Consider the following 27939-nt stretch of genomic DNA (forward strand, 5'->3'; position numbering starts at 1 on the left):
AGTAAGAGAGGGTTGAGTCTCCAAATTCTGTTTGGGGATGGGCAGTTTGGGAGGTCTAAATCAAATAGAATGGTACTGTGATCCGATATGACAATACTATTATACGAGCAGGACTTAACCTTTGGCAGCAGTCTATTATCAAGTAAGAAATAGTCTATGCGGGTATAGGTATGATGCACATTTGAGAAAAAAGAGTAAGCTCTGGTGTTGGGAAACTTAAACCTCCAAATATCTGAAAGGCCACACTTGTGCATGAAATTGTTCACAACTCCAGCTGACTTTGAAAGGTTCTGAGGTTTCTGGGATGACCTATCCAAGGTGACATCCAGCATCAGATTAAAATCACCTCCTTTTATAAGCAATCCATTGTCAAGCTTAGGTATTGCAAGAAATAGCTTCTCAAAAAAATTACTGTCGTCGCAGTTGGGGGCATACACGTTTACCAAAATCACAGGATTAGCCCAGAGTTGTCCAGAAACAATAACATATCTCCCATTTGGGTCGCTAATAATCTCTTCGGGATGAAAAGAGGTATTTTTATTAATCAATATGGCTGTCCCTCTGGCCTTTGCATTAAATCTGGAATGGAACACCTGGCCAACCCAATTTCGCTTGAGACCAGCAACGTTGGTGTTACAAAGGTGGGTTTCTTGTAGGAATGCTACGTCTACTGTCAATTGTTGTAGGTGAGACATGACCCGTTGTCTCTTAACTGGGTTATTGACTCCTTTTACATTCCAGGATATGAACTTGGTTGGGACGTTAGTCACCTTACTGGACCAACCGCTCATAGTAGTTTAAGAAGAGGGATATAGCAACAGAGCGCTGAAGGGAGGGCAGGGGGGGGGGGGGGGAAACAAAGAACAAAACAAAACAAAAAGAGAGAAAAAGGAAAGAAAAAATAAATAAAATACATTAAGAATAAAAGGCTCCATTCCTGTGCACCTAGACCTGTTAACCCTATCTGTTGTACTATTACAAACTTTGTGCATATCACTATCATGCACTTTAAACTCTGTCTTTAAGAATGATTATAAAGGCAAAAACAAAGAGGATTTTAACCTGAGATCCGCTTCTTTTAAAGTCTACGGAGCAGTACATTGAAAGCCATTTTCTAAACATTGACCAACACAACAAACAGCCGTTCTGTATATCCAGGAGTTAGAATTTAACAAGAGGAGATGAGATACCCATTTAAGTAATTAGTAACAAAAAAAAATAAGAACAAGTAGCATTGACTATGTTAAACCAGAGTGGGGATATAATATATAGTTTGAAATTCGGTTAGTAAAGTTGGGGGAAGTGTATATGGATGTCCAGCATTATGTGAGCACGATCAAGTTAGTAATATACTGTTCATAAGGTTTACTATTTATACAACGTGTCATCTTAGCCAGCAAAAATATTCACTCACCGGTTAGCCCAACCAACATAAGCTACTAAAAGGTAATGTCTCCACAGACATTGTTATGGTTGCCACGGGGTCTCATACTGCCGGTTGACTGTTCTCCAGGAAGGCGGCCGCTTCACTCGGAGTGTTAAACTCGTGCCTGGTTCCATCGAAGATCACTCAGAGCTTAGCCGGGAAGATCAGGCTGAATTGGTACCCTGCTTTCCTCAGTGCGGATTTGACAGGGGAAAAAGTAGCTCTCTTTTTAGCCACTTCAGCGCTGTAGTCGGCATAAATATGAATTCCCGCGCCCCTGTAGGACAGGGGACCTTTCTCTCGTGCCAGCTGCATTATACGCTGCTTCGTCTGGAAATGATGAATGCAGGCTATGAAGGGACGAGGTGCGCCGTCCGGTCTCCTCTGGATGGCCACCCTGTGCGCTCTGTCCACGGCTAAACCACGGGGAAAAGCGTCGGCGCCGAATAATTCTCCTATGAAGGATTCAATGAAGGAAGTTGGGCGGGTGCCCTCCGCTCTCTCAGGTATGCCCGTAATACGGATATTGCACCTCCGTGATCTGTTCTCGAGGTCGTCGACCTTAAACTTCAGTAGTTCGTTCTCCTTCATAAAGCTGCCGACCATGGTCTCCAGTGTAGTTATTCTCCCCTGAAAATCGTTTATTGACGTCTCAATGGCTTGAATTGTCTGGTCGTGTCTGGTAATAGTGGCGTGGTTGGCTGAAATTTGTGCCGTCAGATTTGTGATTATTCGCTCCTCCATACCGGCCAGTAGTTTCTGCATGTCAGCGAGGGATAGCGCTGGGTTATTGCCGCCGCCATGTGTGGTGTCGCCGCTAGCTAGGTCTGATGCTAGGCCGCCATCATGTCTTTCCTCGCTCTCGCTTTCGGGTTTTTTACCTCCTCTGGCTGTGTTGGGTTTGCCCATGCTGAACTGAATACAGCGTACACTGTAGCAGGAATAGATTTTAGAAGCTGGTTCTCCAAGTTTCAGGTGGGTAATGATTAAAGCAAATGCCAAATAAATGTAAAATAGTGACGGAGCCCTTCCGACGAGCTGCCTACTCCGTTATTCGCTAAACCGGAAGTCCTCCCAACCATGCATTCTAAAAGGGTGCCATTTCCGTGGTCTTTCCATCGTTGGACAGCAACCTAGTCTCTTACCATCACCACCAGATGTCAATTGTTGGAGCTTGGCTTACTGGTGGAGGGAGGAGCTCACTTTCACACCCTTCAACCTCTTAGATAGAACCATTAGCAGGTCCTCCTTCACCTTCTGGATTCAGGATACGTTTGCAGTGGCTAGCGTGGATCCAAGTTGCTTTCCCTTCCACCTTCACCACCGTCTCAGTGGTCAGGAGTACTTGGAAAGGGCCCGTGTAGCGTCTCTGCTTCCAGTGCTTTCTCCTGTGATCCTTAATGAGCACTCAGTCTCCTGGTTTCAGGTGATGCTGGATTGCAGTAGCTGGTGATGGAAGTGCGTGAAGTGCTGAGAGTGAAAATGAGAGGTTAGCATACTATCTTCATAATGATCAGTCGTCTAAGCCAGTTTTACTGGACCCAACCCAGTGCAGGGGGGTCTTCCAAACACCATCTCAAAAGGGCTAAGACCGTGTTTGTTTCTGATACGCTTGCGCATGTGGAAAAGCACCAGTGAAAGTGCTTTTACCCAAGATAGACCTGTGTCTTCACAACACTTGGCCAGTTTAGATTTAATGGTGCGGTTCTCTCGTTCAACTGCACCGGCTGATTGCGGATGATAAGAACAAAGATGTCTGATGTTAAAACCTAAATATTGTGAAATTTCATCGAGGACCATTATCGCTGCTAATGAGTTGAGGTATTCCCCAGCGGGGAATAATCTCTCTCAGGAGAATCTTTGCCACTGTTCCTTTCCTGCGTCCTGTTTGGAAGTGAGGAAAACTTCTACCCATTTGCTGGACATCCACACTATCACCAGGCAGTATTTCTTCCCCTAAAATACATCATTTAATGTTCAAAAGGTTTATCTGAAGGGGGTGACCTTGTTGTGGTACTTTTATCACCCCAGAGGCATTATTTGTTGCACAAATGACACATTTTCTGCAAAAATCAGCAGCAAAAGTTGAAAACCCTCTGGTGTACCAATTTGCATTTATAGCAGTACACATTCCCCCTTTGCCCACGTGGTCTCTTCCATGAGATAACTTAGCATAAGTATGGAAGAGGGCGCGTGGCAAGCAAGGCTTACTGTCTGAGCCTGTCCAAACTCCGCCCTTAACGGTAGCACCAGAGCATCTCCACAAGGAGCGCTCCTGTTCATTGGCGAGAGATTGAAGTGTGGGACGATCAGCATAAGGACTGAGGTCAGTTGGCATGGAGAGCATTTGAGTGAGAGGGAAAAGGAAGCCAGATGAGGATGTTATCTTTGCTGCAGCATCTGCTGCTCTGTTCCCAACAGAAACAGGGTCAAGAGAAGAGGTGTGAGCTTCACATTTAACAACTGAAACAGCTTTGGGTAACAAAATGGCATCCAAAAGAGCTGAAACAAGGGTGTGATGTGCAATAGGTGTGCCAGATGATGTTAGAAACCCTCTGTTTCCACAGAGATCCAAAGTCATGTACTACTCCAAATGCATAACGTGAATCAGTGTATGTTAACAGTTTTACCCTCTGCAACTTTACATGCTTCTGTGAGTGCTGCTTGTGCTGAGAAGTGTGAAGGAAGCCTGCCGCTAACAAGTGTGATGTGTGATGTAACCACAGAAAATCCAACACGACAACTGCCCATTTTTGGTGAGCGAGAGGCGGAGCCGTCTACATATAGCTCAAGATATGCATTGAGAAGAGGTGTGTTCAACAGATCAGGCCTCGGGGTGCATGTCTGTTGCAAGACTTCGACACAATCATGAGGCTCTCCATCATCTGCGGTTGGAAGAAGCGTAGCTGGGTTAAGGACATTGCAGCGTTTCACAGTAATTAGTTAGGCAATTCTAACAATGTTGTATGACATCTGAGCCATCTCTGAGCAGAGAGGTGAGAAGTCTTCTGCTATGAAGGCAAATCACTGTCAAAATCCGAGAGCGCAAATGAGATCCATGCGCGCGCGAAAGTCAAACAGCCGCGCGTACTTTGACGAGCGCTTTTACATCACTCCGTGACCAGTCTCCATTGTATCTCTACATCTAATTGGTTACAATCCTCGTCTTTGGATAAACCGGATATCACTCTGACGCAGACGTTCGGGGGAGATTTTCAGATTGCACTACAGGTCAGGGGCAAATAATGTACATTTTACTGCACGGGTACTTTTACTTTCTGCACTTACAATACATTTTGCTGATAATAACATTGACTAAGGTTTTAAATGCAGGTATTTTACTGGTAGTGGGTTATTGTTTCATCAGTATGGTGTTAGTACGTTTACTGCAGTGAAGGATCTGAATACCTTTTCATCCACTTATTACTTGTCAGTGATTTAACAGTTAATATACAAACAGTGGTCCCTAATCTTGGCTCCAGATCTTTGAGCAGGTCCAAATTGTTGCTCATATTATATACAACTATATTATATCTCTTCTGTAAACACAACAGTATGATTAAATATGATCACATCATGTTTTAATCAATTAAGATCAAAGAGTTTCTTTGAGCTGTTTGTCACAAGAGGTTTGAGTATCAAACACACATCGTCTGTAATAGAATGATGGAGTGAATTTAAACCAATCTGAGCAACTTGACTTTAACACATTTTTAATTATTGTATTTAACAACTCTATTGACATAATTTGTATTTCATCAGCCTCTACAGTCTGAAAAGTTTACAAAACCTGTATTTTGCTCGCGCGAGAGTGGCGTAAAAGTGCTCGTCAAAGTAAAATACGCGCGCGGCTGTTTGATTTTCGCGAGCGCATGGATCTCATTTGCGCTCTCGGATTTTGACAGTGATTTGCCTTCATATTCTGGGCATGCAAAATATGGGAAACAGCGTGCGGAACCATAAGTGTGACGTCAGAGTAGCTCACAATGTCACGTGATGCTAATATGGCTTTCTCAGCTGCTGCCACAGCTCGCAAACAGAGGGGAAGACCTGAGGCAACAGGGTCAAGTTTTGAGGAGAAGTAGACGACGGGCCTAAGTTTCCCTCCATGAGGCTGACACAAAACTGACATCATGTAACAGTCCTTTTGATCTATGAACTGAGTGTATGGCAAGTCGGGTCTCGGTAGGCCCAGGGTCGGGGCCTGTGATAAGGAAGTCTTTAAGTCCTCAAATGCCTTTTCGGTTTCTGTAGTCCAAGTCAGTTGTCACGTGCGCTAAGACTTTTACCATGGACCATGGACGAAAGGGGTGCCTCTCTTTCTGAGTAATTTGGGATCCAGTGCCTACAGTATGACGGCATTCCGAAAAAGCTCATCATTTGTTTCTTTGTAATTGGTTTTGGTACTGATTGGATTGCCGCAATACGTTTGGGAGAGAGGGATTTACCCTCTGCTGTGATCACATGTCCCAGATAGTTTTTGCAGGCTAGCCTTGTGTCCGTTTTCTGCCAAATGTTTAAGTAGAGCTATTGTGTCAATTTTACAAGCCTCCTTTGATGGGCTGCAAATCATCATATCATCCACATAGTTCAAAAGGGCCGACCCCGTGGGGAGTTGCAAATTTTGAAGGTTTTCGCTAAGCATTCTGTGGAACACGCCTGGGCTTTGATGATAACCCATTGGACATCTGGTCCATGTATAGCCACGCCCATTAAAAGAGAAGCCAAACCAACTTTGACTATCTGGGTGAACGTGAACAGAGAAAAATGCATTAGCCAGATCAATAACAGAAAAATGCGTGGCGCCTGGTGGAACCAGTGACAAAATTGTGTGTGGATTTGCCACTTCCGGTGCCCGTTGATAAGTAGCGGCATTTACTGCTTGCAAATCCTGCACAAACCTCCATTCCGTGGGCTGACCTTTATCGCAAACTTTTTTTTACCGGGAAAATGGGTGTGCGCACAGGGGAATCCTCGCAGGGTACAATTATACCTGATTTTAATAGGGATTAGAATACTGGTCTTATACCATCGATAGCTTCTTGTTTGAGTGGATATTGTTTGAGGCACGGCCTATAATTCGATTAAGGACACACTACCAATGGCGCAGCACCTTTTATGAGCCCCACATCATGCAGCCCATAGTGAACTTGAAACAACTCAGGAATTTGATCCGCTGCTATCTGTGGATACAAAAATGTGTGTTGTGTGTGTGTTCCTCAATGAGCTCTACTGTTCTGTGTACAATTACTGTACTGGTCAATGCAGTGTGAACTACATTACCACTAGCGCTATACTCAGCTTTTGGATCCTCCGCACCCGGTCTGAAATGTGATAGGATCATGCCATTTCCAGTGTGATGGTTTAGCCAATGAAATGTGTGGGGTAGACCCCAGGAACACCTTTTCCTGGGAGGGAGAGAGAGACACACAGACGCAGCAGCAGCCCCTCTGACCAATACACATGCTTCAAACCTAATCTCTCTGAGTCCCCCTGTGGATCATACCATACTTTCTCAGACCTTCTGTCTGGCCCTATGCTTACATGAGATGTACAATGTAATGACTGTTCATGCATGTAATATTCTGCTGCAGTACTGTGTGTGTGTGTGTGTGCAAATGTGACAAGATCACGAGTAATCGGAGCTACATGGTCTAACATTAGTTTCCACTCGTATACATACATGAGTGCGTTTGGGCTATACTTAACCATCTGAAAAAATGGGAGTTCAGCTTTTTTCAACACTTTGATGCCATCTGATGTTGAGCACAACATAATGCTGAAATGACACATCAGATCTCCCCCCCATCAGATTTACTGGGCAGTTTTGTGACACTAGAAAAGAGTGTTTTGTCATTTGGTCATCTAACTCACATCTTAGTGGAACTGAGCAACTCTCAAAAGTGGGAACGCCGCTTGATCCCACTGTAAGACGTGTTCTGCCACTTTTCTTTGGAGGCTTGGGCAAGGCATCTGTTCTTAAGACTGAGCTTATAGCTCCCGAGTCAACTAAAAATGTTACAGGATGGTTAGAAATCATCAATGTTAATTGTGGGAATTCCTTATATCCTGTGTTAACATACATGGTGAAATTTAGGATGGGTGTGTGTGCAGTAGCGTTAGCTCCTGTTTGTATATGATTGGATGTAGGGTGCGTTACTTGCTTTTCTGTGTAAAGGTGGTCCACCCCTCCCTCCCTTTCAGTCCGACGTGTGGAAGGCAGGTCTCATCCTTTTAGGCTCTGGACACTCTGCTCGCCAATGTCCCCGCCTTCCGCAGTTGTGACACACATTTGGATCATACCCTTTGTGAGTTGGTTCTGATCTGCCTCTGGTGCGACTTCTGCCATGACCTCTGCTCCTCATTGTCAACTGAGCCTCTTCCAGTTTTGTTTGTCTGCTCTCCTTCTGTCGTCCATCTCTTCTGTGTAACTCATCCTCAGCATGTTCAGCGTGCTGTAGGATATCTGCAAGTGGACACGGTTTCCAGGTTACACAGGATCTTTTCACCATCTGTGCAAGTTCTGGTCTCATTCTACTTATGAATGTTCTTTCAGATGGACTTCGTACGGCTGTAGGGGCTGTGTGCCCATTGGGTTGGGTCGGCTGAGGCCGCCGTGAATGTCAAGGACTGTAGTCAGGCGTGCCAGGAATGAACTGCATGTCTCTTGTGGCCCTTGTGTCGTAGAGGTGATAGAGGACAGGTTCGGTCTCAAGGGAAAGTTTTCTTTTACTGTCGTAATGAGAGCATCTACGGCATTTCTAAAGTTCACATTGTTACCGTGCTCATAATCTGGATCACTCAGGCGGAAAATCATTCTTACAGGGGTGAACACACCTTGAACTTTGCGATAGCCATTTGTCAGAAATTTACTCATCAGATGCCGCAGATCGGACATGGTGGGACGATATTCTCAGACAAATTGTATAATATCTCCCATTCTCAGTCTCCCATTTGGCAAGATTGTCCTTAGGATTGCAGACGTGGCTCATTGCTTCAGCCACATCTGCATCTGACCAGGGTCTGAAAACCAGCATCGGGCCTTGTGCCCCTGCCACTTCTACCATTGGCATGGTGGTCTCAGGATCAGACGAAGCCTCCACCAGGCCTCTGGTCATGGCCAACCTTCGTTGAGCCTCTTTGCGGGTCATACAAGGTGAGAAGGTCATCTTGCTGGTGTCGGTGGTTGAATCTGGCTGCTGTCTTTCTGGATTGTCGTCGGGCGAAGGAGGGGGTGTGTGTGCTGGACCTGGCTGGGGAGACTGCTGGGTAGCATAGGCTGGAGGAGCAATGGGAGGGGAGGAGTCTAGATCCGGGTCCACCGATCTCCTCAGTATCTCAGATAGACAAGGATAAAGAGGCTTTGGTTGACACATTTTAGCACCCTTTGTAGGCTCTTCGGACTTTAGTGAATTAAATGCTTTCAATCTGTCTCTCCCTTCACTCTGACTCACATCTCCACATTTTAAATGCCTCCCAGTCTGCCTTAAATATCACATTCTTTTCCTGCCTCCTTTCGAACAGGGCTGCATGCTGAGCTGTACCACTCTTCTCCATCTTCCTCAGTTGCACCTTCATGTGTTAATTAAGAGAATTTTAATCGCGATCACGATTTTGGCTGCCACAATTAAATGAGCATGATCGTCAGCGATATTGATGTTTAAAATGCGTGCTCTGCTACATATCAAATCAAGCGCTTCCTCAACTAACAGTCAGTCAACCACCAGGGGGCGAACGAGATGGGAGGTGTCATGCGCGCACCCTGCAGACTCCGCTATTAGTAGAAGAGTAGAGAGACAGACAACAAACAGAGCAGACGGTCACGGGTGTCGTGTGAAAGCTAAATCAAATGTCAGGAGCAGAAGGCGAGGAGATAGCTGCTAGCCCCTCAAAGGATCATCATCCGATTTAGGACAAGTGATGTTAACCAAGAACAAATCATATGACAGAGTGCGTTAGAGTTGTGTCTGCGCCGCATAGCAATACAACTAACTTGTTCAACCACCTGAAAAATCACCACAAACCACAGTACGACGAATGCATGAAGGCCAAAGCTAACGTTACCTCACTGAATCTCCGTCCATGTCCAACGTCAACCCAGAAACCCATAACAGCGACCCTGCACAGCGCGACAGCGTATCATCCACCTCCCAAAGACACGCTGGAATAACGGATGCAATCGCATTTCATTTGGCCAAAGACACGTGTCCAATAAATACTGTGAGCAATGAAGGCTTCAGAAAAATGGTCAAGACACTAGACAAGAGATACGTGATCCCCTCACGCAATTATTTCGCCAAACAGGCATTACCTGCACTTTATGAAAAATGTCTGGGGGGGAATACAAAGGGATGTCACAGCTGTCGAGTATTTTGCGACTACGATTTTATTTATATTTTGCTTCAGGTGAATAAGAACCGTATAAGTTTTATTTTGATGCAAAGACGTGTACATTAGCCAGAATGTAGCACAACATGGAAGTGAAAGCAGTGCTCTGTTGATTTAATTTTGGGTAAAAAGTGTTGATACTATTTTATTTATATTTTCCTTCTACGAGATGCACTGTGATCAGGACCAGTCTGATGCAAAGATTTGTACATTAGCCAGAATGTAGCACAACAATGGAAGTGGAAGCAGTGTTCTTGTTCATTTAAATGTGAAAGTGCAATAAAAAGATGTCCCTAAAATTAATGAATAATCGTGATAAATAATCGCGATCTCAATATTGATCAAAATAATCGTGATTATGATTTTGGCCATAACCGTGCAGCCCTACTGTTAATTGATTCTCACTTAAACTTCCATTTGAAGGAAACTCCAAATCAACCCATTTTTGCATTTGATTTAAACTGCCAGGATAATGTTCTGACATAAATTTACACAAGGATGCAGGATACTAGTATCATGGTTTGCACCAGTCTCCCCTTTACTCTGACCGCTGCCCATTCTCTGGTTATCTGTCTATTAAACTGGAGTGTGCGTCAAGGAATTTTCAGGATTCACCGGAAGCATACAACTCGTGAAAAATAACACATGAATAACTAATGGGACATCAGTGACCGTTGCTGATTCTCTAGTTATCTGTCTACTGCATTAAACTGGAGGTGCACCAATGAATTACCAGGATTCACCGGATGCATACAAAACAGGGGAAAAAGTACCACAGAAATAACCATGACACGTCTGTCAACAACTCTCAATAGTTGTGAGGTAGGCCTATTAACCCTTTAGCTATGACTCTGTCTGCCTTAAAATAATTTAGATCTCTCACCGCGTGGTTTCCGTTCTTTCTTCAACTGGATTGGATCGGCAATCCGGGCTCCGCTGGACGGCAGCTTCTCACCCTCAGGGAGGAATCATCTATCGTATGGCCTTCTGTCCGTCCGACAGAGTCTAGATCACACGTCCATCCCATCCTCGTCGCCAAGTTTGTGGTGGACATGAATGCATTTCCTTGTGACAAATCAAAAGTATCTTAAGCTCTCTGTCTTTAAGTATTTATTACAGGATAAGATATAGAATAATTATCAAGAGTGTACAAGTCATCAAACATGAGCCAAAGAGTACAAACAGAGTCACAGGATACTATTCAGCTGGAATGGGACAGAGTTCCTTCACCCGGGAGGATCAAGGAAGTCTGACCACCTTCTCGGTGTTGAGGGGAGCTTTTAATACACGTCAGAGAGACGCACTTTGTCCCGTCCAGCTAGCTGGAGACAGCGTGCACATCAATGTTGAGTTAGCCAGCACATATGGACTATGGACATTTACCTAAGATAAGAAAGAACATGTGTTACAGTAATGCAAACACTGCTGACACAGAAACATTTGCTAGTACCGGGTTGGACCCTTTTGCCTTCAGAACTGCCTTAATTGTTGGTAGCAGAGATTCAACAAGGTGTTGGAAACGTTCCTCACACATGTTGACACGATAGCATCACATCCATGATGAGAAGCTCCCGTTCCACCACATCCCAAAGCTGCTCTGTTGGATTGAGATGTGGTGACTGTGGAGCCGTTGGAGTACAGTGAACTCATCGTCATGTTCAGTTTGAGATGATCTGAGCTTTGTGACATGCTGCACTATCCTGCTGGAAGTAGCATCAGTGGTCTCTGCTGCTGTAGCCCGTCTGCTTCAAGGTTCCACGTGTTGTGCGTTCAGAGATGCGTTCTGCAGACCTTGGTAGTAACGAGTGGTTATTTGAGTTACTGTTGCTTTTCTATCATCTCCATCCACTCTGCCCATTCTCCTCTGACCTCTGACACCAACGAGGCATCTTGGTCCACACACCTGCCGCTCACTGGACATCTTCTCTTTAGGACCGTTCTCTGTGAACCCTAGAGATGGTTGTGGGTGAAAATCCCAGTAGATCAGCAGTTTGAAATACTCAGACCAGCCCGTCTGGCACCAACAACCATGCCACGTTCAAAGTCACTTAAATCCTCTTTCGTCCTCATCCTGATGCTCGTCTTCACCACGTCTAGAGGCCTAAAGGCATTGAGATGCTGCCATGTGATTGGCTGATTAGCTATTTGTGTTAACAAGCAAGTGTGCCTAATAAAGTGGCCGGTGAGTGTGTAATATATATTGTACTGAATTGCCTGTGAGGGTGACAAAAATACGATGTCCTGACGTGTTTGTCATGGTGTTATTAAGTGTTCCTGTTTTTTTTTCCGTGTTAGTATAAATGTTAAATATTTACATGCAAAGTAGTAATACGTGTTTGATACCTTAATTTGTTTGCATTAAATCATTCTGGGATGTTTGCTGAAATTGATTGGATGTGGCTCAGCCCTACCCAGAACATGTTCCACCAGCCGCCACTGATACCACGATGACCATGGTACTACTCTAACAATAGTATCATGGTACTACTGTAACAATAGTATCATGATACTACTGTAACAATAGTATCATGATTACCGTACCATGGTACTACTGTAACAATAGTGTCATGATACTACTGTAACAATAGTATCATGATACAACTGTAACAATAGTACCATGATACTACTGTAACAATAGTACCATGATACTACTGTAACAATAGTATCATGGTACTACTGTAACAATAGTATCATGATACAACTGTAACAATAGTATCATGGTACTACTGTAACAATAGTATCATGATACTACTGTAACAATAGTATCATGGTACTACTGTAACAATAGTATCATGGTACTACTGTAACAATAGTATCATGGTACTACTGTAACAATAGTATCATGGTACTACTGTACCATGGTACTACTGTAACAATAGTGTCATGATACTACTGTAACAATAGTGTCATGATACTACTGTAACAATAGTATCATGGTACTACTGTAACAATAGTGTCATGGTACTACTGTAACAATAGTGTCATGATACTACTGTAACAATAGTATCATGGTACTACTGTAACAATAGTATCATGTACTACTGTAACAATAGTATCATGGTACTACTGTAACAATAGTATCATGGTACTACTGTAACAATAGTATCATGGTACTACTGTAACAATAGTATCATGGTACTACTGTAACAATAGTATCATGGTACTACTGTAACAATAGTATCATGATACTACTGTAACAATAGTATCATGATACTACTGTAACAATGGTATCATGATTACCGTACCATGGTACTACTGTAACAATGGTATCATGATTCCATGATGACGATGGTGAGAGGAGCCAGATCTCATTCAGGCTCCATCTTTATTTTAGAAACTCTCGCTATTAAAGAGCAGACTTCATGATGTGTTTCAGAAGTAGAAATGAAAGATGAGACCAAGCCTCACATTAACACTTGTGTATATATGTGTGTTTTATCTCAAGCTGACTTGTTCGGGGATGTCGGGCAGTAAGGCGCTGGGCGGGGGGGCGAGGCGCAGGAGGACTCGGTGCCGGCGCTGTCAGGCCTGCATGAGGACGGAGTGTGGAGAGTGTCACTTCTGTAAGGACATGAAGAAGTTCGGAGGACCAGGACGCATGAAGCAGTCCTGTCTCCTGAGACAGTGCACGGCGGTGAGAGAGAGAGAGAGACACACATACATACATACATACATACATATATGTATACATCAATGTATGAAGGCAAATCACTGTCAAAATCTGAGAGCGCAAATGAGATCCATGCGTGCGCGCGTACGCGTGTGCGTGCGCGTGTGCGCGTGCGCGTATACATATGTATATATGTATATGTATGTATATATGTATATGTATGTATATATGTATATGTATGTATATATGTATATGTATGTATATATGTATATGTATGTATATATGTATATGTATGTATATATGTATATATGTATATATGTATATATGTATATGTATGTATATATGTATATGTATATACATATGTATATATGTATATGTATGTATATATGTATATGTATGTATATATGTATATGTATATACATATGTATATGTATATGTATGTATATATGTATATGTATATACATATGTATATATGTATATGTATATACATATGTATATATGTATATGTATATACATATGTATATATGTATATGTATATGTATATACATATGTATATATGTATATGTATATGTATATACATATGTATATATGTATATGTATATGTATATACATATGTATATACATATACATATATACATACATATACATATATACATATGTATATACATATACATATGTATATACATATACGTATATACATATACGTATATGTATGTGTATATGTGTATATGTATATATGTATATATGTATATATGTATATGTATATACATATATACATGTGTATATGTATATACATATATACATATGTATATATGTATATACGTATATATGTATATACGTATGTATATACGTATATACATATGTATATACGTATGTATATACGTATATACATATGTATATACATATGTATATACGTATGTATATACGTATATACGTATATACGTATGTATATACGTATGTATCTATATACGTATGTATGTATATACGTATGTATATACGTATGTATATATGTATGTATATACGTATGTATATACGTATGTATATACGTATGTATGTATGTATGTATGTATATACGTATGTATATACGTATATACGTATGTATATACGTATATACGTATGTATATACGTATATACGTATGTACGTATGTATATACGTATGTATATACGTATATACGTATGTATATACGTATATACGTATGTACGTATGTATATACGTATGTATGTATGTATATACGTATGTATATACGTATATACGTATGTATATACGTATATACGTATGTACGTATGTATATACGTATGTATATACGTATATACGTATGTACGTATGTATATACGTATGTATATACGTATGTATATACGTATATACATACGTATATACATACGTACATACGTATATACGTATATACGTATGTATATACGTATATACGTATGTACATACGTACATACGTATATACGTATATACGTATGTATATACGTATATACGTATGTACATACGTATATACGTATGTACATACGTATATACGTATGTACGTATGTATATACGTATATACGTATGTACGTATGTATATACGTATGTACGTATGTATATACGTATGTACGTATGTATATACGTATGTATATACGTATATACGTATGTATATACGTACGTACGTATGTATATACGTATGTACGTATGTATATACGTATGTATATACGTATATACGTATGTATATACGTACGTATATACGTACGTATATACGTACGTATGTATATACGTACGTATATACGTACGTATGTATATACGTACGTATATACGTACGTATGTATATACGTACGTATATACGTACGTATATACATACGTACGTATATACGTACGTATATACGTATATACGTACGTATATACGTACGTATATACGTATATACGTACGTATATACGTATATACGTACGTATATACGTATATACGTACGTATATATACGTATATACGTACGTATATACGTACGTATGTACGTATATACGTACGTATATACGTACGTATGTACGTATATACGTACGTATATATACGTATATACGTACGTATATACGTACGTATGTACGTATATACGTACGTATATATACGTATATACGTACGTATATACGTACGTATGTACGTATATACGTACGTATATATACGTATATACGTACGTATATACGTACGTATGTACGTATATACGTACGTATATATACGTATATACGTATATACGTACGTATATACGTACGTATGTACGTATATACGTACGTATATATACGTATATATACGTATATACGTACGTATATACGTATATACGTACGTATATATACGTATATACGTACGTATATATACGTATATACGTACGTATGTACGTATATACGTACGTATATATACGTATATATACGTATATACGTACGTATATACGTATATACGTACGTATATATACGTATATACGTACGTATATATACGTATATACGTACGTATATACGTATATACGTACGTATATATACGTATATACGTACGTATATACGTATATACGTACGTATATATACGTATATACGTACGTATATACGTATATACGTACGTATATATACGTATATACGTACGTATATACGTATATACGTACGTATATACGTACGTATGTACGTATATACGTACGTATATACGTACGTATATACGTACGTATGTACGTATATACGTACGTATATACGTACGTATATACGTACGTATGTACGTATATACGTACGTATATATACGTATATACGTACGTATGTACGTATATACGTACGTATATATACGTATATACGTACGTATGTACGTATATACGTACGTATATATACGTATATACGTACGTATGTACGTATATACGTACGTATATATACGTATATACGTACGTATGTACGTATATACGTACGTATATATACGTATATACGTACGTATGTACGTATATACGTACGTATATACGTACGTATATACGTACGTATATACGTATATACGTACGTATATACGTATATACGTACGTATATACGTATATACGTACGTATATACGTATATACGTACGTATATACGTACGTATATACGTACGTATATACGTACGTATATACGTACATACGTACGTATATACGTACGTACATACGTATATACGTACGTATATACGTACGTATATACGTACGTATATACGTACGTATATACGTACGTACATACGTACGTATATACGTACGTATGTACATATGTATATACGTATGTATATACGTACGTATATACGTACGTATATACGTACGTATGTACATATGTATATACGTACGTATATACGTACGTATGTACATACATATATACGTATGTATATACATATGTACATACGTACGTATGTATATACATATGTACATATGTACATATGTACATATGTACATACATATATACATATGTACATATGTACATATGTACATATGTACATACATATATACATATGTACATACATATATACATATGTACATACATATATACATATGTACATACATATATACATATGTACATATGTATATGTATATGTATATACATATGTATATGTATACGTATATGTATATACGTATATGTATATATGTATGTGTATATACGTATATACGTATATGTATATATGTATGTGTATATACGTATATACGTATATATGTATACGTATATGTATATACGTATATGTGTATATGTATATGTGTATATACGTATATGTATATGTATATGTGTATATACGTATATATGTATACGTATATGTATATATGTATATGTATATGTGTATATATGTATATACGTATATGTATATATGTATATATGTATGTGTATATATGTATACGTATATGTATATATGTATATGTATATGTGTATATATGTATATACGTATATGTATATATGTATATGTATATGTGTATATATGTATATACGTATATGTATATATGTATATATGTATGTGTATATATGTATATATGTATATACGTATATATGTATATGTATATACGTATATGTATATGTATATACATATGCATATGTATATACGTATATGTATATGTATATACATATGCATATGTATATACATATGTATATGTATATACATATGCATATGTATATACATATGTATATGTATATACATATGCATATGTATATACATATGTATATGTATATGTATATATGTATATGTATATGTATATACATATGCATATGTATATACATATGTATATGTATATATGTATATGTATATGTATATACATATGCATATGTATATACATATGTATATGTATATGTATATACATATGCATATGTATATACATATGTATATGTATATGTATATACATATGCATATGTATATACATATGTATATGTATATACATATGCATATGTATATACATATGTATATGTATATGTATATACATATGCATATGTATATACATATGTATATGTATATGTATATACATATGCATATGTATATGTATGTGTGTGTGTGTGTGTATATATATATACGCACACACACACACACACACACAGGTATCTGTCTGACCCACCTGTCTGTCTCTCCCTCTCCAGCCGGTGCTGCCTCACACGGCGGTGTGTTTTTCGTGTGGTGAGGCGGGTAAAGAGGACACGGTGGACTCTGAGGAGGAGAAGTTCAGCCTCTCTCTGATGGAGTGCACCATCTGTAACGAGATCATCCACCCGAGCTGTCTGAAGGTGAGTGACGTCATCGATACGTGATCAATATTGTCTCTGAGTTTAAAGGTTTGTATGAGGAACCATCGTCAGACTGCCAAAATAAGAGCCCGGTTATAACGCGTTAAAGTTCTCCAACCTCACAGTTGGAGAGAAAAGAATCCAGAAGAGATCTTTAAGGCATGTTATTGTTGTTATTGTTGTTATTACTACTTTGTTGAAGACTGTTTGTGTCTCCTCAGATGGGCAAAGCTGAAGGAATCATCAACGATGAGATCCCAAACTGTTGGGAGTGTCCAAAGTGCCACAAGGAGGGCAAAACCAGTAAGGTAAGAAGAGTCCAGACCAGTTCATGTCAGACTGGGTTTGGATGCCTCTGATAGGCTGTCCTGTCTGGGTTCATGTCTGTACGACGGGATGAACCAACAACAAACTTTACTCGATCAAAAGGAAGCTGACGTTGCTTTGTAAACAGTCTGAACTCATGTTTCTTCAGGTTTGTCTGTAAGACGACAAGCAAACAGCTGTTACAATGTTTGGATCGGTCAGTGCTATGCTAAGCTAACGTAGCTACTCCATTAACAGTCAAAATAAGTCATCTAGGCGTAAATACGGCAGCGTCGTTATTGTTTGTGGTTTGTACAGATACACCGTAGAGCTCGGGTTACGATAGAGGGTTACTTCAAATGAATAATAATGAAAGAGCATTAAATCATAATCATTAAATCATTGTAATTTAACAAGAAAAAGTTAAATGATTGTAAATTTACAACTTTATCAAACTTGTTTGTGAGTTAACACATTTCTTTTGTGTTTGGTGGTCTACTGGTTTGGGCCAACAGTTACTGTTCAGATTAAAGACTGACGAGTGTGTTGCAGCTTTTATATCAAATAAAGTTCCCATAGCTGTAGAGAAGCTGGGGAACGGGTCTGTAGCGGTCTGTACTGGTCCGTTATGGTCTGTAATAGTCCGTGGCGGTCTGTACCGGTCTGTTTTAACGCTGCCTCATTTGTGTGTCCAGGACCAGGCGGACGGTCTAGGGAAGAGGAAGCTGGATAACGGGGAGGTGGGTCGATGGAAGCTCACTGATGACCCTCCCCCTAAAAAGAAAGCCCCTCCCTCCCTGGAGGAGGGGGGGAGGGCGGAGGGGGGACACAAGAGGAAGAAGGAGAAGGAGCTTCCTCAGGACAGCGGACCCAAGAAGAAGGTGAGTGTAAACCAATCACAGAGCAGATCATTATGACGTAGTTATTTAACGAGATGACTCACTGAGTCTGTCTCGTAAAGGATTTATGACACGATGAAGCACAATAATGTAATAAAGCTTCATCTTTATCACGTTAAACCCGTCTCCTGCTCTGTGTCTCACTGTCTGTCTCCTCTTCCTGTCTCTCTCTCAGATGAAGGGAGCCCATGAAAAACGCCTCAAAAAGGCACGAAGAAGTTGTTGTTATTGTTGTTATGGTCATTATTGTTATCAATGATATTGTTATCATGAATAACATAAATTATTAGTATTATTACAATGAAGAGAAGACTTAATGATTTTATTGTTTCGTTCTCTCATCAGAAACCCAAACAGGAGGCGGTGGAGTCCAACGGTCCCACCTCCTCAGTTGGAGGAGGAGCAGGAGGACTACAGGGCTCCTCCTCCTCATCTTCTTCTCAGCCTGGAGGAGGAGGGACGTCCAGTGCAGACCAGCGCTCCCACCACAGGGAGAAACTGGAGCGCTTCAAGAGGATGTGTCTTCTGGAGCGACGGCCAGAGTCGTCCTCCTCCTCCTCCTCCAGCTCAGAGTCAGACTCGGAGTCAGACTCAGACGACTCCCTCAGGGGGGGGGAGGCGGGAGGAGGCTCCTCCCCTTCCTCCTCCTCCCCTGCCCCGCCTCCTCCCGTCATCTACGGCAGTGGTGGGGGGGGGCGGACGGAGCGAGAGAGGAGTCGATGTGAGAGGGAGAGAGAGAGGGAGAGGGAGAGACGTCTGGCTGAGCTGGGCTTCAGCGCCAGCGAGGACTCAGAGGGGGAGGGGGGGAGGGGGGAGGAGGAGCTACGGGAGGGAGAGCAGGGGGGGGAGGAGAAGGCTCGACGGAGAGGGGGTGGAGCTACAGGAGGAGAGGCGGGGCTACCTCCACGAGGACGTAAAGGAGGCCTACTGGATGGAGAGGAGGACACGCCCACCTCTGACAGGACCAGGAAGAACTCACCCCTCTCCTCCAATCAGATGCCTCCGTCCTCGCAGCACGACGGCTTCACGGGGAAGCAGCGCAGCAACGGGACGGAGGCTCGAAACGGGAGGACACGAGGAGGGGCGGGAGGGGGAAGGGAGGGGGGGGAGAAGGAGAACGCCAGCGGAGTTCTGACCAATCACAGACACAGTGGGGGGGGGGGGAGGGGGCGGGGCCAAAGGCGGCGGGACCCGTGGCAACAAGATCCGCAGCAACAGTAAGAACCAGACGTCCAGAAACACCTCCTCCTCTAACGGGGGAGGAGGGGGGGGGGGAAGCCTGATGATGTCATCAATGGCGGCATCCCCCTGCTCCCAGGCGTCCCGCCTCGCCCCGCGCTCTCAGATGATGAAGCGCAGCCCCCCCGCCGTCCCCTCGCCCCCCCGACCCGTTCAGATGGAGAGGCACCTGGTGCGACCCCCCCCCCACCTGCCCCGAGCCCAGCTGCCTGCCGCTGGACTCTGGCTCCTCCCACATCATGACGCGTGACGTCTGGCTCAGAGTCTTCACTCACCTGAGCCAGAGAGAGCTGTGTGTCTGCATGAGGGTGTGTCGCACCTGGAGCCGCTGGTGAGTGACCTCACAGTGACCTCATAGTGAGACCTCACAGTGACCTCACATCTTCAACAGACCACATGTCAGTGTCTCGTCTTGTTTCTTCTTCAGGTGTTGTGATAAACGGTTGTGGACTCAGATCGATCTGAGCCGGCAGCGCTCCATCACCCCCCCCATGCTGAGTGGTATCATCCGCCGGCAGCCCGTCTCCCTGAACCTGGGTTATACCAACATCTCCAAGAAACAGCTCATGTGGCTCATCAACCGCTTACCAGGTGACTCCATGTCTGTCTGTCTGTCTGTCTGTCTGTCTGTCTGTCTGTCTGTCTCTTTGTCTCCTCCCTGTCTGTCTGTCTTCCTCCCTGTCTGTCTGTCTGTCTCCCCTCCCTCCGTCTGTCTGTCTGTCTCTCTTCCTCCCTGTCTGTCTGTCTCTCCTCCCTGTCTGTCTGTCTGTCTCTCCTCCCTGTCTGTCTGTCTGTCTGTCTGTCTGTCTCTCTCCTCCCTGTCTGTCTGTCTCTCCTCCCTGTCTGTCTGTCTCTCCTCCCTGTCTGTCTGTCTCTCCTCCCTGTCTGTCTGTCTCTCCTCCCTGTCTGTCTGTCTCTCCTCCCTGTCTGTCTGTCTCTCCTCCCTGTCTGTCTGTCTCTCTCCTCCCTGTCTGTCTATCTGTCTGTCTCTCCTGTCTGTCTATCTGTCTGTCTCTCCTCCCTGTCTGTCTGTCTGTCTCTCCTCCCTGTCTGTCTGTCTGTCTCTCCTCCCTGTCTGTCTGTCTCTCCTCCCTGTCTGTCTGTCTCTCCTCCCTGTCTGTCTGTCTGTCTCTCCTTCCTGTCTGTCTGTCTGTCTCTCCTCCCTGTCTGTCTGTCTCTCCTTCCTGTCTGTCTCTCCTCCCTGTCTGTCTCTCCTCCCTGTCTGTCTGTTTGTCTCTCCTCCCTGTCTGTCTGTCTGTCTCTCTCCTCCCTGTCTGTCTGTCTGTCTGTCTGTCTGTCTGTCTCTCCTCCCTGTCTGTCTGTCTCTCCTCCCTGTCTGTCTGTCTCTCCTCTCTGTCTGTCTGTCTCTCCTCTCTGTCTGTCTGTCTCTCCTCTCTGTCTGTCTGTCTCTCCTCTCTGTCTGTCTGTCTCTCCTCCCTGTCTGTCTGTCTCTCTCCTCCCTGTCTGTCTGTCTCTCTCCTCCCTGTCTGTCTGTCTCTCTCCTCCCTGTCTGTCTGTCTGTCTCTCCTCCCTGTCTGTCTGTCTGTCTCTCCTCCCTGTCTGTCTGTCTGTCTCTCCTCCCTGTCTGTCTGTCTGTCTCTCCTCCCTGTCTGTCTGTTTGTCTCTCCTCCCTGTCTGTCTGTTTGTCTCTCCTCCCTGTCTGTCTGTCTGTCTCTCCTCCCTGTCTGTCTATCTGTCTCTCCTCCCTGTCTGTCTATCTCTCCTCCCTGTCTGTCTGTCTATCTCTCCTCCCTGTCTGTCTGTCTCTCCTCCCTGTCTGTCTGTCTATCTGTCTCTCCTCCCTGTCTGTCTATCTGTCTGTCTCTCCTCCCTGTCTGTCTGTCTCTCCTCCCTGTCTGTCTGTCTCTCCTCCCTGTCTGTCTGTCTCTCCTCCCTGTCTGTCTGTCTGTCTCTCCTCCCTGTCTGTCTGTCTGTCTCTCCTCCCTGTCTGTCTGTCTGTCTCTCCTCCCTGTCTGTCTGTCTGTCTCTCCTCCCTGTCTGTCTGTCTGTCTCTCCTCCCTGTCTGTCTGTCTGTCTCTCCTCCCTGTCTGTCTGTCTGTCTCTCCTTCCTGTCTGTCTGTCTGTCTCTCCTTCCTGTCTGTCTGTCTGTCTCTCCTTCCTGTCTGTCTGTCTGTCTCTCCTTCCTGTCTGTCTGTCTGTCTCTCCTCCCTGTCTGTCTGTTTGTCTCTCCTCCCTGTCTGTCTGTTTGTCTCTCCTCCCTGTCTGTCTGTCTGTCTCTCCTCTCTGTCTCTCCTTCCTTCCTGTCTGTCTGTCTCCTGTCTCTCCTTCCTGTCTGTCTCTCCTTCCTGTCTCTCCTCTCTGTACTTCCTGTTTACCTTTTCTTTCCACAACACAAACCTGTTACCTCCCAAAATCCTGCAAAATCTCACCCGTCTCACACCTGTCCTGTGTCCCGCTCAGGTCTGCTGGAGCTGAATGTCTCTGGGTGTCCGTGGCCGGCGGTCTCCGCTCTGTGTCAGGCCGTCTGTCCCTGTCTGAAGCTGCTGGACCTCAGCAGAGTGGAGGACCTCAAAGACTCTCACCTGAGGGAGCTGCTGGCACCCCCACCTGACACCAGGACAGGTGAGAGACACACACACACACACGTACACACACGTACACACACGTATAACAAGTCACTTAATAAATGACTCGTTTTCTGGCCTCTGATTGGCCGATCAGTCCGGTTTATAAACTCCCTTATTTGATTGGTCGTCCAGCTCACGGTGAGACCAGAGTGGGGCGTTTCCAGAACGTGACTGAGCTGCGATTGGCCGGTTTGGACCTGACAGACGCGTCGTCCCGCCTGTTGTCTCGTTACGTTCCTCACCTGAGCCGGTTGGACCTGAGCCACTGTGGTAACATCAGCGACCAGACGGTGCACACCCTCACCTCCTCTATCTCCCCCCTCAGAGACAGTCTCACCCACCTCAGCCTGGCAGGTATGTGTCTGTCTCTCCTCCCTGTCTCTCTCTCCTCCCTGTCTCACCTCCTGTCTGTCTTCCAGGCTGTGGTAAGGTGACGGATCAGTGTCTGTCGTTGCTCCGTCGCTGCTCCTCCCTCCAGACGGTGGATCTTCGTTGCTGCTCCCTCCTGTCCTCAGAGACGGGTCAGCTGCTCTCCTTCCCTCCTCACGTTGCCTCCTCCTCCTCTTCCTCCTCCTCGTCCTCCTCTTCCTCTGCCACCACCGCGGCTGCTGCTTCGTCGTCGTCCTCTTCCTCGTCGTCCTCGTCATCCTCCTCCTGTCCTCCTGAAGACAGAACACTGCTGAACAGCTAAAGTCCTCCTCATGACATGTGACACTCCAGTCATTGGTCCAGACGGTCCACAAGCCCCGCCTCCCACCTCGTTACACTACAGACAGGTGAGGAGCAGGAGGAGGAGGCACCTGTGCAACATTTCTCCTGACAGGAGGAGGAGGAAGATATTCTGGGAAAGTTGTTGGTAATAGTAAAATATAGAAACCCTGAGCATGTACATATTTGTTCTCTGTACAATTTTGGGTGTGTGTGTATATATGTGTAGTTTACTGTAAATGACCCTAACCTTTCAAACATCACCCACCTTCCCTCCTTCCCTTCTATCCTTCCATCCTTCCCCCTTACGACCAATCATCATGCCAGTCATCCACCTGCTCGTCACACACACATGAACTTTACAGTAAGGACGGTCTGACATTTATGCTAAGCTAGGCTAACCGTTACCCTCTGATTCCGGTCTCTGAGCTAAGCTAGGCTAACAGTTTCCCCCTGCTTCCAGTCTTTGTGCTAAACTAGGCTAACCGTTCACCTCTGCTACCATTGTTTATGCTAAGCTAGGCTAACCGTTTACCTCTGCTTCCAGTGTTTGTGCTAAGCTAGGCTAACAGTTTCCCCCTGTTCCCAGTCTTTGTGCTAAGCTAGGCTAGCAGTTTCCCCCTGTTCTCAGTCTTTGTGCTAAGCTAGGCTAGCAGTTTCCATCTGTTCTCAGTCTTTGTGCTAAGCTAGCAGTTTCCCCCTGCTCCCAGTCTTTGCTAAGCTAGCAGTTTCCCCCTGCTCCCAGTCTTTGTGCTAAGCTAGGCGAGCAGTTTCCCTGCTCCCAGTCTTTATGCTAAGCCCCTGCTCCCAGTCTTTGTGCTAAGCTAGGCGAGCAGTTTCCCTGCTCCGTCTTTATGCTAAGCCCCTGCTCCCAGTCTTTGTGTTAAGCTAGGTTAGCAGTTTCCATCTGCTCCCAGTCTTTGTGCTAAGCTAAGCTAGTAGTTTCCACCTGCTCCCAGTCTTTGTGCTAAGCTAGGCTAGCAGTTTCCACCTACTCCGTCCTTGTGCTAAGCTAGGCTAACAGTTTGCCCCTGTTCCCAGTCTTTATGCTAAGCTAGCAGTAACCCCCCTCTCCTTGTAAAATGTCAGACTTTTACTTTAAAAGACAATGTGTGTGTGTGAGATCGTGATCCCTCTTCATCGTCATCATGTGATCAGGTTCTGTTGGGAAGTTATTGATCGTGTTTTCTCAGGAGTTTGTTTTTAATTTATTTTTGTGCCTCCAGTTTAAAACTCACATTCCTTCTCTTCTCATATCTCTGATTGATCTCCGTTCGTCTTCCTCATGATGATGATGTGTGCTATGGAAGCCCATTGGTGCCACATAACAAATAGGAATGAAAGTAAACAAATAAGTCATCCTGATAAATTGATCCCACAGATTTATATAATAATATCTAAGACTTTCTAAAGTCGAAGTTTAATATCTTTGTTTTTTGGGCTAAATGGGCTTCTGTAGTTTTTCTCAGAGGCCTCAAATGTAAAAAAGAAAATATTTGTGTCTTTATGTGGGAACTGGCTGTCGATCATGTGATCGGGCGGTGGCACTGAGGGGGCGTGTCCACGCCTATGCGGGGCGTGATTATTCTCTATCATATTTCATAATGTTGTATTTTCAAATCAAACAAAGCCAAACACATCATGGAGAGCTCAGTAGATTTGTACTGGGCAGCATGTTGGTTAGCATGTTAGCTTCATATTAGCGGGCTGTTCTGTCATAGTTGTTACCTCTGCTGCACTTTACTCAGTCCCCAAAAAACATGAACGACAAACATGCGAAACAATCTAAATAACTCCTGTCGTCACTGGCTAGCTAACATTAGCCAGCAAGCTAACTAATATTTAGCTCTAGTGCTAATCCCAAACTATCGACCATTCATTTCAATGAGCTAACTTATTGGTTAGTTTAGATAACAAGCTAATACTGACTTGTTCTATGTTAGCTACATGGTAGCATGTTAGCATCAAGTTGCGTGTTAGCTAGCTAATGTTATTGTTGAACTCTGCAATAAAAATTAAAAATATATAATTTAATTAATGTCTGAAAAATGAGCAAGAAAGCTGGTATTGTTGCTAGCTAGCTAATAGTAGCTAGTTAAGATCGTAGTTCGAATTACTTTATTTTAATGAGCTAATTTATCAGCTTGTTAATATGCTGGGGAAACAAGCTAACACAACCTAGCTAACCAATGTTAGCATGATGTCACCTGGGATAAGTTATGCTACCATTAGCTTGTTCGGTACTACTATTTTGCAAACTCTATATAGAAACTGCTTATTCCAGTGGTTAAAATGTTAAGGAGCTAACTAAATTCAGAGCTACGAGGTAATTAGCTCATCAGTATGCGTAGCTAACTAGCTAATACTGGCTCACTACGCGTTAGCTACATGGTACCATTTTAGCTTCACAGTAGCATGTTAGCTAGCTGACCATTTTATGGATGAAAATCTGGTTTTCTGTGTTTTAAATCATTCAAAGTGAACATTTGTTGTTCATAAACTGTAAAATAATATTTAGACACAATGATTATTTTTATTAAAGGTGCAGTGGAGGTAAAACATGAAATACAAAGTATTATTTTAATATTAAATTGCCATAAACACCGTGTTGTGCCATAAACACACCAGAAGGTTCAGAGGTCAGCCTTTATATATTTTGTGTTCATTGTGTTTTATTTTGTTTGTTTTTATTGTAACTTTGGGATCAACAATTCATATCAAACTTCACATAGCAACAAGCGAGGAGTTCAAATCTGATTGGACCATAAATCCGCCCCCAGACACCTCTCATCCAATCAGAGGCCCCGACCAGTCTGGACCTCCTCTCTGCTCTTCACCATGTTCTAAAGATGCACTGGACCATTGTCATCCTCACATTTTTGCCAAATGTAGTTTTTGTTGTGAAAAGAGAAGTTTTATTGTTTTTGGTTCTTTTTTTTATACTTTGTCATAAACTTCTGTTGTGTTGATGAAAAATGAGGAAGAACAAAAAGAAACTCGAGGCAGCTACGAAGAGAGAGAAACTACTGTACAATGACAAGTAATAAAGAAGCAATGGGTTCCTTTTTACTTCCACCTGTCTGTCCATCAGGTACAAGTACACACATGTACTGATACTTTGTACTTATACTACGATCAGAGGAATAATGATCAGCTTATAAATGATTTTTTTACACCCGAAAGAGTAAAAGTACTAATACCACAGCATCCTGAGTGAAAGTATCATATATTTATATTATAATAAATAAATGTATATTTATTTATCATAATATATAAATGTATATTTGTATTATTTCTTTGTTGCAGCAGGTAAAACGCATTTAACGATGATTTATATATCTGATAAACTTGATTTCTGTTTACATTTATAATAAATACAATAAAATACTAATTTAATTAATAATACTAACATGTCTTAATATTTACATTAACAGTCTTAAAACACAAATAAAGTTTATTTAACCTCAATAACAGAAACAAACTACTTGATATAAAATAAATGTAGTATATTAAATACTATATATATATATATATATACTAATATATTAAATACTTTTCTCTGAAACGTAGTAGAGTACAAGTATACTAAAGTACTTTCTCTACTGAATAACTGCTCATCAACATATTGTATTAAAGTTTTAAAACAAAATAGTTCAATTAATGAAATAATCAGGAAATCAAAGTTAAATATTTTCTGAATTAAAAACTTTCCTTTGACTGAAAAACTAAAATCTGGATTCTGTCGCGCCCGCGTGTGCGCGTGCGAGACGGAGCGCGCAAAAAAAGAAGCAAACAGGGTCGCGCGGGAGACCGCTGAGAGGATTGTACTGCTGCGTTTAGGTGTTCCTCGTAAACTCCACAATCACGTTTAGTTCCGTCATCTCTGGTGGATTTAAACTCTTTATTTAATACAAATATATATATAGTCATAATACTCTACGTATATACTATATAATAGTACAACAGTTTGAATACTTTTACTACATTTTACTGATTGTACTTCAGGAACATTTTACTGTTACAATAGTTTTATACTGTGGGAGTAGTACGACTTTTACTGTAGTTTAACACATG

At 42.4% G+C, this 27939-nt stretch overlaps 1 protein-coding gene across 1 annotated transcript in view; it reads left to right on the plus strand.

Annotated features, from left to right (window-relative positions):
- fbxl19 (F-box and leucine rich repeat protein 19) overlaps nt 1-26934 on the plus strand; it is a 37064-nt gene extending 10130 nt beyond the window's left edge. Inside the window, 12 exon segments of the mRNA XM_076083384.1 lie at nt 13260-13448; nt 17982-18125; nt 18347-18433; nt 19127-19312; nt 19506-19538; nt 19676-20479; nt 20481-20747; nt 20749-20900; nt 20997-21160; nt 22991-23152; nt 23290-23511; nt 23577-26934. Coding sequence (XP_075939499.1) covers nt 13275-13448; nt 17982-18125; nt 18347-18433; nt 19127-19312; nt 19506-19538; nt 19676-20479; nt 20481-20747; nt 20749-20900; nt 20997-21160; nt 22991-23152; nt 23290-23511; nt 23577-23848 — 2667 coding nt within the window. The 5' untranslated portion in view covers nt 13260-13274 and the 3' untranslated portion in view covers nt 23849-26934.
- Nucleotides 26935-27939: the final 1005 nt, after the last annotated feature.

Source organism: Anarhichas minor, unplaced genomic scaffold, assembly GCF_050575085.1.
Source record: "Anarhichas minor isolate MPS153535 unplaced genomic scaffold, ASM5057508v1 ptg000129l, whole genome shotgun sequence".
Lineage (NCBI taxonomy): Eukaryota > Metazoa > Chordata > Actinopteri > Perciformes > Anarhichadidae > Anarhichas > Anarhichas minor.